General features: G+C 35.2%; 1 protein-coding gene and 1 pseudogene across 2 annotated transcripts; one reads left to right on the forward strand and one right to left on the reverse strand.

The window, feature by feature from the left end:
* The first annotated feature begins 1,092 nt into the window (after positions 1-1,092).
* LOC142556828 (uncharacterized) lies at positions 1,093-5,288 on the forward strand (annotated as a pseudogene).
* A 189-nt stretch (positions 5,289-5,477) lies between these two features.
* Positions 5,478-7,096, reverse strand: LOC142556829 (non-functional NADPH-dependent codeinone reductase 2-like). Of its 2 annotated transcripts, none has more exons than XM_075668332.1 (4): positions 6,675-7,096; positions 6,348-6,582; positions 6,064-6,243; positions 5,478-5,858 (listed from the first exon to the last, which is right to left on the reverse strand). In XM_075668332.1, exons 1-4 carry the CDS (start codon positions 7,004-7,006, stop codon positions 5,634-5,636), a joined length of 972 nt encoding a protein of 323 aa, XP_075524447.1. In that variant the 5' UTR covers positions 7,007-7,096; the 3' UTR covers positions 5,478-5,633. The 2 variants fall into 2 exon arrangements, with proteins under 2 accessions (XP_075524447.1, XP_075524446.1); XM_075668331.1 differs by having other exon boundaries at positions 6,339-6,582; positions 6,675-7,095.
* Between the last annotated feature and the right edge of the window lie 4,207 nt (positions 7,097-11,303).

The raw sequence follows: 11,303 nt of genomic DNA on the forward strand, positions 1-11,303 counted from the left end.
GGGATCCCTAGGTTAGAGTTGAGTCGAGTCTGAGACGACGCGTTGTTTGAGTCGAGTCTGTGATGACTAGTTGATTTACAGTTTTATATCATTCATGTTTGTTGAGTTGCTACATGTTAATGATATCTTATTTATGCGTTTATATATGTTTGTATATAATTGCATGTTTACATTGTTTATACTGGTATTTATTCCCACCGGAGTTATCCGACTGTTGTCTTGTTTTGTATGTGTGCATGACAACAGGTGGGGCTGGATCAGGGTCAAGAAGAGGATGAGAGAAGACAGTTAGCGTGGAGATCCAGACTTAGGAGTTATATCACCTTAGATGTAGTGAAGAAACAATAGTTATTATGATTTATGGTTGTACAGGACTTGTACTTAGATCTGAATAGGTGATCTTGTAAATGAGATAAGACTTATTTCATATGCTGCGTACTCTCGTATTTTTTAAAAAAATTTAGACCCTGTTTATTTTAATTGATTAATTATTCCCAGAAAGTGATTAAGAACTGAATTAAGTTCGGGTCCCCACAAAACATTTCTGATTATTTACGGTAATAGGCATGTTAATTTAATTCTATTTGAATCTCTCTCTTTTAATTTTTTGAGCTCTCTTATTTGAATTTTAAGAATATAATTCAAGAGATACAATATACATATAGTTTTGGAAGAAAGCTATTATACATTAACTCTTTCAAATTAAGGTAATCTCGAAATAACATGCATTTAGGGTCAAATATTAATGATTACTAAATAATAATTTAATGTCCTTTGAAAAACTTTGTTTAAATGATAATTTTTAATACTCAACCAATATATTTTAAGACTAAATAAATATTGTAATTTCGTTTTTAGCAAGTAATTTGGGCGAAAATTTTTTATTTTGACAAAAATTTGCTTATATATATATATAAATAGATACAGACGAATTTAACCTATTTTTGACAACTATATTTGCTAATTCAGTAACTAATAGTAATTAATGAAATTTATACGTATCGTTGAAATGTGCGGACCAAGTTAAAACGCCTGTGCTATTCAAAGCTACGAACACCTGGACTCCAACTTAAATTACCATTTTACCCATAAATTTTATCCAAATTCCAAGCCAGGGGCAGGCGGCAGCTCTCCTCTGGTCAAATCTTTAGATGAAATCACTGCATTCCTCAAATTCGGATTCATTTCATTCCTTTCAATCTTCAAAACTATGCTAGATTCTCAGAAGATTTCATGGATTCTGAGATTTATCTTCCTTCTTGGATTAGGGTTTGAATTTGGGGAAGCACTGAAAGTCCCGTTTCGAGTGAACGACGTTCTTCCGGTGCTGCCGCGTCAGATTTCTTGGCCTGTCCTCAACAACATTCACAGTGCTGTGGATTTGTTGCCGCAGTACATTGGATCATTGACGCCGAATAATGGGTCGATTAACTGGAAAGGCGCTTGCTTCTTCGATAACGAGGCGAAGATTGACTTCACTGATTCTGGTGATCGGGGGATTGGGGGCGGCCTTATTCATCTCTCGGTTTGTGATCTTGATATATATACGTGAATCTCGGTTTTTTTTTAATGTGTGTGTCGTGAGTGGAAATTGTGAAATGCTTGTGAATTGGAATGCTGGTTTGATTGTGTGCATTTGTTTGGCGCTATACTGGTTTTGCTAAATTGAGGTAGTGGGCAATATTTTTATATCGATTGAGATTTATTTATGTGGCTCTTATTACGTATCATGTGCGAGTATTGCTATCAAGAACAATGGCATCCAGATAAAAAGTTAAAAAATGCTTAGATTGAAACCGATAAAACTTCACAAAAGACGTCTTTCGTCCTCTGTTGATATATTTGTGAGTAATTGAGGTTTGTGTGGCTCAATTAAATGTTTCAAGCAGAGCCGGGTGTAATTCAGTTTGAAGACTAAAAATTGGTTTGGGAAATGATAGTTCATGGTATGGGCATTGTTTGAGATTTATCGATTCATTTGTTGCAGGAGATGTGATGAATTCTTAATAAATTTTTTTGGGGGAAGTGCCAAATAAGTAGATTGATCACAATGATGTGGTTGAATTCGCAATTGTTGTTGGTTGAGTTATGTCTAATACAAGTGTTCATTGATTTTTGTAAAAATCTGGATAATGTTGTTGTTTAATGAAAATTCTGCTACTTATTGGAAGTCTTATTTGTTCAGAATACATAAATAAATACATTTAAGGCTGTTGTTAAGACTAGTATGTAGTTATTCCATAGGACCTGTGCAGGTTGGAGATACCGGATAATCATATATATTTTTACATATATTGGTACATGTGAATCAAATTCTATGCGCTATCCATTCGAAAGAATCTATTTTCTTTTTCTTTTTTTTCAATATTAGTGTCTATCTATCGAGATTCTACTTACGTTTAAACTGTTTGTTACTTGTTTTAGACTGCTGCAGCCCACAGCTGGACATGTATGGATTTATATGTATTTGCTACGCCTTATAGGGTTACTTGGGACTACTATTTTTCTGCCCGAGACCACACTCTCAGAATTGAATCTTGGGAGGAACTTGCTGAAGTGGAATATGTACGAGTTTTTTTTAGCAGTTACTTGCTTATGATATAGCTTTGATTTGTATAAGCTGACATTGAAACCCCATTGAGCAGGTAAAGCAACACGGGATCTCAGTATTTCTTATGCCTTCAGGAATGCTTGGGACACTGCTCTCCATGGTTGATATACTGCCTCTGTTTTCCAACACTGGTTGGGGACAGAATGCTAACCTGGCTTTTCTCAAGAAACATATGAGTGCATCATTTGAAAAACGTCATCAACCATCCCGTGCTACGATCAACCCACAAGATGTGCATTCTGGAGACTTTTTAGCTGTTTCAAAGATCCGTGGACGATGGGGTGGATTTGAGACACTGGTGCATTTGCTGGACATACAGCTGTATGCCTGAAGGATGACTTGGGTAATCTTTGGGTTGGCGAGTCTGGACACGAGAATGAAAAGGTGTGCGGTGTGTAGTATATTTCTGGCTGTATGTAAATGTTGATTCCACCGGCTCTCCTCTATTTTCGTCTAAGCTTTAACACATTTTCGTAACATATTATGTCAACGAAGAAGCGTCCAAGATACTTGAATTTCAGTTCTTTCCTTCTTTTTTACTGTTGAAAGCATTAATTCGGGAACTTGGCATTTTTATGTCGGTAATATTTCCTGTGAGGTAAACTCGGTAGCTCTTGGAAGATGAAAATAACATTACAAATTTTTAAAGTTGCAATACCATGTAATGCCAATGTTGTTTACTTAATTTCCCTTTGATATCTTTAATAGTGCTTTTGACTTTGTAAGGGTGAAATTGCAAATTTGGAGTAATGACACGTGAGATACATCAGATTGCCAAGGATATCATGTCAAGGAATTTATTTAAACACCTGATGAGTTGGCTCTTCAGAAGTATTTTCACTTGTTATAGCAAGTAGGAAATATTTATTTGTCATCTTGTATAAAAACATTAATAGAAGTGTTTTGAGATTGAGATTTATGGCTCTTAAATAGTTTATCATATTTCTCTGTTTAAGTTGTTAGGATACTTGAGAGTTATTTACGTTAGGATATTTATGTTATTTTGCTACGGGTCTCCTTGTTACCTGCAGGGCGAAGAAATTATTGTTGTACTTCCCTGGGATGAATGGTGGGAATTGGCGCTCAAGGATAGTTCCAATCCACAAATAGCTTTGCTGCCCTTACATCCAGAAGTGCGTGCAAGGTTTAATAACTCTGCAGCCTGGGAATATGCTCGGCAGATGTCCGGCAAGCCATATGGCTATCACAATATGATCTTTAGTTGGATAGATACTGTAGCTGACAATTATCCCCCACCTCTAGATGCTCACTTGGTATGCATTTTTATATGCTCTCTTGAATGAAATTTTCCAATTATATGACATCTTAATGTTGGTTTCATTAATAACTCGCTGAAGTGGGCTTTGTTTCTGAATTCAGATTAGAATGAGGACTGCTTGTTTTTCCTGACCAGAAGATTGTTTGCAGGTCATTTCTGTCATGTCTATGTGGACCAGAATGCAGCCAGCATATGCTGCAAACATGTGGAATGAAGCTCTTAATATGCGACTTGGGACTGAGGTCACCTGTTATTTTAATTAAAAAAAAACGAATTCGTAATCTGTCTTTTTGCCGTCTAGTTTCTGAAGGATACACTACACACTTGAAACCTGTACCCACTGCAATAAATGTACTGTTGATCTGGAAAAGACAATCTCTATTTTGTATCACATTTTTTCTCAGTTAATTTTACTGGTAAAAATCTGAATTGTGAGTAAACTTGTATGTGCGTTATTCTTGCTTCTGTTGGTGGCCTCACTCGGAAGTTAAACATGTTGGAAGCAACGATAAAGTTTATCCGAACTTCAGTTTTAACGGTTGCCAGATGTCTCATCTCTTGTTTTTTCAATTTTGTAGGATCTGGATTTGTATGGAATTATAACCGAGACTGAAAAACGTGGCATAACTTTTGATCAACTAATCACTGTTCCTGAACAAGATGAATGGGTTTATAGTGATGGGAAGTCTACAACATGCGTGGCATTTATTCTTGCCATGTATAAAGCAGCTGGAGTATTTGGACCGATTTCAAATTCAATCCAAGTAACTGAGTTTACGGTAAGCACCTTGAGCCTGTCTCCATACACAGTCGCCGTAAAGGAATCTATTTATCAGGCCCCTTAGATGAATAAAATTTGAGAAGTTATGTGACTTTTTGTTATCGGTCCCTCCATAATCCATTCGTTTGGCCAGCTTGTCTGCCCTCATCCCTGCTCAACCCCACCACCTCTGCCCCCAGATTTCTGGATTTGCTCCTGTTTTATCTTATAATCTCTGTTTGTCCATTTGCAGATCAGGGACGCTTACATGCTCAAGATTTTTGAAAGCAACAGGACAAATTTGCCAAATTGGTGCAACAATGATGAAGATCAGCTTCCTTTCTGCCAAATATTGGGCGAGTATAAAATGGAATTGCCATTTTATAACACTTTGGAGCCATACGCGAACATGAATGAGAATTGCCCTTCTCTGCCTCCAACTTATGAGAGGCCTACTCATTGCTGATTGCTGGATCTTTGGTTTTGGATACGATCAGAATTGTACAAAAAATTATCGAATTTCGTGCTGCAGTGCTAGCTTATAATATTTGTCCAAGTTAGATCAATAGTTTCCACTTATGATGAATGTAATATTTAGCTTATGGTTCCATGTGAGAATTTAACAAAGTTTCTAGACTCATGACATTTTATATTATGTTATATTATGAAAGACTAGCAATGAGTATGCTAGTTGCTTATTGCAATTTAATCAAAGTTAGTAGTGCGAATATGCTAAAAATCAACCCGTATACTAACATGCATACAGTGTAATTTATATTCTGTTGAACGTTGTATCACAGTGGATATAGTTGGAATGATACGTATCAAGAGGTTGAAGGTACATATGACATATATTAGCATTATTCATCATCATACAATACAAAATCAAACATCTCTATGCTATGTCTTGAGTCATCCAGAGGGTTTGGGCTATACTAGATTTCATTGTGTGTGTTTGAAGATATATGAAGTTGAAGTCCAAATCAAATTTCTCCATCCCAAAGTTCCTCAATTGTCTTGTAAGGGCCGCGGACTGATCTGTAATCCAATCCAAGACATACTTTGCCTTGTGGGATTTTGCTAATCTTATCAACTTCTTCACTACTTAAAGACCACCCTAATATGTCTGCATTTTGCTCCATTCTCTCTTTGTTAAAACTCTTCACCAACAATCCAATTCCTTGCTCATAAGCCCATCTCAAGCAAACCTGTGTTATCCGTCCCACAAGATTCGTAGTTGAAACCAAAAGTTGTAACCAAAAAGGAAAAGGGAATGGGAACGAAGGGATGGGGTGCCACAAGAGGAAAGTTTATATAATGATGTTAGTTTGCATCAGTTTTCGTTTTACAAAAATAATATACAAAATTTTGAAGATTTTAAACCTCAGGCCTATAGGCTATAGTGTATTTTACCTGAGCAACAGTCTTCTCTTTGGTCTGGGCTATTTGCTTGAGCACTTCTGATTCCAGAACTCTTTCTGTCCCATAAAATGTTCCAACCGATCCTAAACTAGAATAAGCAACAACAAGAATTCCCCTATCCTTGCAGAATTCTCTCAGCTTCTTTTGTTGCCAACATGGATTCACCTCAACCTGTCAAATTCAACACTTACTAGTCAATCATTTCATCATCTTTAAAATTTCAATAACAATATTCTCCAATCTTAAATTTTTGTCATCTCAATAACTTGGTTTACAGCAGGTGGAATCTTCGCAATGTCCAAGATTTCCTGAAGCTTCCTGCAAGAAAAATTGCTGACTCCGATAGATTTTGTGAGGCCAGTTCTTTGGCACTCTTCCATGGCTGCCCAGACCGTGGCAAAATCCATAGGAAGAAAGTCATCTTCTTTAATGGGATACTCCATTTTTCCAGGCTTAGCACTCACAGGCCAATGTATCAGATACAAATCAACATAACCCGTATCTAGATTTCTGCAAATTTTGCAACACAGAGGAAAAAACATTCCATAACAGTTGGACTCCCATACAAAAACTAAAAGACAAGTATTAAAAGCATATAATACTTGAGGGTTTTCATTAGTGCTGGGAGAACATATTGGCCATGAGCATCATTACACCAAAGCTTAGAAGTGATAAATAGCTCTTCCCGCGACTTGATCAGGCCCCTGTTTACAGCTTCAACTACGGCTTCTCCAAGAGGTTTCTCTGAATTATACAGTGAAGCAGTGTCAAAATGCCTGTAACCAACTTGGATGGCTTCTAAAACAGCTCTCTTTGTGGTTTCCGGATCAACAGGAGGATCAGATGCTGTTCCAAATCCAAGAACAGGTATCTTTCCAGTGCCTGAATTCAGATCGATTTCTGGGATAGCTAAGATGATTGGATTGGTATCCATTTTTGGAGGCTGTGGTGAGCGTGTTATTTAACTTATATAGTTGACAAGTCAGTTTTACTTGTTCATTTTCAATTTTGCCTTGTGCCGGTTGGAATCTTATACAATTTTATGTAAGTATAAAACATAAAACACAAGCAAAGTAATATATATGTGTTGTATCATAAAAATATAAAGTATAATATTATGAGATTGTGGTTTAGTGGTATTACGACAAGCGGCGTGGAAATTGTTGGAAAGTTCCATTTTCTCGGTATAATGGTTTAAAGTTAAATATGTTGGAGATTTAATAAAATAAATCTATAAATCATGTGATTAAATACATATATCACAACACGCCAGGAATTCATGTTGAATTATCAGAAAATATGAATAACAGTAAACACGTACCAGAATCCATTGATTGATCTAGCGTCAGAGTTATAGATCTTCCAAGGCAACAGAGAATCGACCACCTTGCCTTTGATGGGAGAAGGAGAGAGATCTAGAATACGTGTACCGTATGTATTCTGTGTTGTATTCACTGTGCATTGGGACCATAACCTTATATAACCTTAGCAGTCTTCAACCCATCATAGAAGACCTAATTGGGCTGGGTTTCTACACATAAAGTGGACCATACCAATTTATTTAATACTTTGGAAACGCATAATTGATTAGATCAATTTATTGGGCCCTTTATTAGATAACTTGTCCATGTACAATTAATTAAATTATGTGAGCCCACAAAATAATTCCAACAATCTCCCACTTGGGCCACATAAGTTATCCGGATATTGTACATGCAAAAATTGGATTGAGCTCTTGTTATCTAAACCAAAATATTCCTTAACAATCTGGTCTATCAATTATACCAATATCGAATCAAAGCAGTCATCGCTACATTTAAAATCATTATACCCATCAATGATCACAATATTAGCATAATCAATAACATAGATCAAGTATGGATGTGTAGCATGGAAATACATAAATGTTATCCCAGAATAAAACATGCATTTCCAACTGGTCCTCCTAATGACTCAAAGAGTCCAATAACAGACTTTCAACCAAATGCTAAACCGCAATGAAAGACATCACTTTATTTCAGAGTAATTCAAATAAACCTTAGTCCGTAAAGAAACTTAAATCATGTCAAATGAGTCAATGCTCAAACCGAATACAAAATCTAACTGTAAAGGCATATCAACTATATGGACAACACCAATGTGTGTCACATGCCCAAAAAATCTTGGGTGGCCAACCCATGACAACCGCATCCGCAATTATAAAGTTTGCAATAACATGCTCAATTGACACATAACCACTCTAAATTATTTCCTTTCAACTGGAAATTTCATGTCAATATATTTTGACTTTGACAAATTTCAGTTGTTCTTTAATTATAATATAACGGCTTTATTATCACAATTGATCCTCAATGGTTTCTTAGACCAATGATAATTACCGGTGATAAAATTCCGCAACTTTATTCGGATTCCAAATATCCAACGATTTTCAAATGTCAGATTTCCGATGTGTGAGCATAAAATCCTTAGTTCACTTTATGTACCGCATAACCCGATTAATAATCCAATGTCGGGTTTCTTAAATATCTGCCCAACATTCTAATGATGTTCACAATATCTAAAAAACGTTTTCTATAAATCCGAATGAGATTACCACATGATAAAATTTATACCACCACATATGTACACATAAACATCAATATATTCTTCTCAATGTTGACTTTCCAATTTACTCACCCACTAAAGTCAACATACGAAATTAATTTGCATTTAATTTCAAAATTTCATGCATGCATAATGGCAATGTCATTTAAAATATTGATGTTCAATTTATCAAGCTTAGCAATCAAAGAACTCATATCAAACATATTTGAATTTCGAAAAAATAAAAATACCACATGGATAAAGGAAAAACTTGATTTGTCCAAACATGAAACTAAAATCAAATTTCGTTTTTCAAATTCAAATACCAGTAAATAAAAAACTCAGTTCCTAAATAAAGTTTTTTAAAGAAAAAACACCAACAGTTTTATTTTCATTTTTTATAAGATGTATCTTTCACCATTAGTTAGCAACTGGCTCTTTAGGCAACCTTTCTTTGCACGCCAATTGGCGTATTTGGGACAATCCTTCTTCACATGTCCATCAGTCCTTTTGCAAAAGAAACAAGTGATCACTTTATCTTGTTTCTGTTGCTCCATATACTGTGAAGTCTCAGAGTTTCCTTCCTTATTGCTCCATTTCCTTTTCTTATTGATGCAATTACCTTGATAGTTAGATGCCAAGTGAGCACTTTCAATCATATCTTGTTTCAATCTCTCCTCCTTCTGAACGCACTGCGCAATAAGCTCATTCAAAGTCCACTTTTCCTTCTGGGTATTATAACTTATTTTGAATTGATTAAATTGCGGAGGCAGAGAGATCAAGACTAAATGCACGACTATGTCTTCCGACAATTCCAACTTGAATGCTTTTAGTCGAGTAACAAGATTTGACATTTCTATTATGTACTCCCTTATGTTCTCTTTCTCTTTGTACCGCATTGAGACAAGTTTATTTAGAATAGTACTTGTCTCGACCTTTTCGTTTGCAGCGAAACGATCTGCTATTTGAGTAAGGAACTTTTTAGCATCATTTTCTTCAGGAATTGCACCCCTTACAGTATCTGGAATGGAATGTTTCATAATCATCAGACTGATGCGATTTGATCGCTCCCATTTTTCTAAAGAACCCTTTTGATCAGCAGTTCCTGAACTGATCAAAAGTGCAGGGCGATCTTCCCTTAGCGCATAGTCCAAATCCATGCAGCCGAGCACTATCATAACATGCTCTTTCCATTTCTTGAAGTTTGAGCCATTAAGTACTGGAATGTTGTTCAGATTGACAGATATAGAAGATGCTATAACAAAATAGAACAAAAAAAAACTCACAATAAAATATAGTCCATGCATATATTTAAATTAAATAAATCACAAAATATAAGCATGCTGGTGGTGGGTCCATAAAATATACCTAGTACAATATTGATATTTAGTTTTTGAACAAAAATAACAATTTGTAAGTGATACACTCAAACATCATGGTTATTAAATATTGATAATAAATCCGGCCAGCAATATGCCTTTCTTTGGACCGACAATTGCATGCATGGATGAATTCGAAATTATCACATATTTAGTATCACATATTGTGCTAAAATTTGGACAGAAAATGACCTTCCTTTGAGCCGATCATTTTCCGCATAAATTTAACACAACTTAATATCATATAATGTGTCTACAATCTGGCAAGAAAATAATCCTCCTTTGAGCCGATTAATTTCTGCATAGTTTTGACACGCTTTAAGATGACATAATTATGTGCTTATTATCTGCCCAAAAAATAACCTTCCTTTTGGCCGATTATTTTCTGCATAGGTATCAACACATTTTTTTTAAGTCTGCAATCTGGTCAAAAAAATAGTCTTCCTTTGGGCCGGCTATTTTTCGCATAGATATAAATGCACTTGAAAAAGATATATTGAATCTAAAATCTGGCCAGAAAATAATCTTCCTTTGGGCCGATTAATTTCTGCATAGATCTAGATGCACTTTAAAATCATCTATTGTGTTTGAAATTTGGCCAAAAAATAGTCTTCCTTTGGGCCGACTATTTTTCGCATAAATTGAAACACAATTTATTTTGAACTTGAACAATATCTACATATATCAAAAAATCATTTTATTAACGTGAAATTTAAATTTAACCAAATTTGAGATACAAGATATCAACTTAATTAAAATTTTCACAAGAAAATTTAATTTACTTTAATTGGGTCAAATAAAGCATAGATACTAAACATGCAAGAAATAAAATATTTGCACCTTATAATTATTCATCCACAAATATTTTATCAAAATAAACAAAGACGATAAAATAATGAATAATTCCATATTAATTTTATTTCATGCAATTAAATTTTGAAATGGTCGAATTTAATTTTCACAAATCAGAATTGCGGAAGTCAAAATTTAATAAAAGGTTAAAATTCTGGATTTCAAAATTTGGACAACCAAACAATGCCTTAAATTCAACCAAAATTCGAAACCCTAGCCCTAACCCCAAATAAACGCCGCTAGCCACCGCGGCCGCCGCCTGAACTCTGACCAACTTCCGGGAAAAGACGACCCATAATTCGGCGACCACCTCAGAAAAAATCGGTTCAACATCAGGCTGGAAATCAGCCGGAATATGGCCATAAAAAAATATCGCATGAGATCGCGATTCATGATGATATATCGACGAAATTCGAT

The sequence above is a fragment of the Primulina tabacum genome, chromosome 9, assembly GCF_025594145.1.
Source record: "Primulina tabacum isolate GXHZ01 chromosome 9, ASM2559414v2, whole genome shotgun sequence".
In the NCBI taxonomy this organism is placed as follows: Eukaryota; Viridiplantae; Streptophyta; class Magnoliopsida; order Lamiales; family Gesneriaceae; genus Primulina; species Primulina tabacum.

Coding starts and splice junctions, on each gene's coding strand:
- LOC142556829 (XM_075668331.1), bottom strand. CDS start 7,006: ATGGATACCAATCCAATCATCTTAGCTATCCCAGAAATCGATCTGAAT. Junction 6,583..6,674: donor GCACTAATGAAAACCCTCAA/GTATTATATGCT, acceptor CAAAATTTGCAG/AAATCTAGATACGGGTTATG. Junction 5,859..6,063: donor AAGAGAAGACTGTTGCTCAG/GTAAAATACACT, acceptor CGGATAACACAG/GTTTGCTTGAGATGGGCTTA.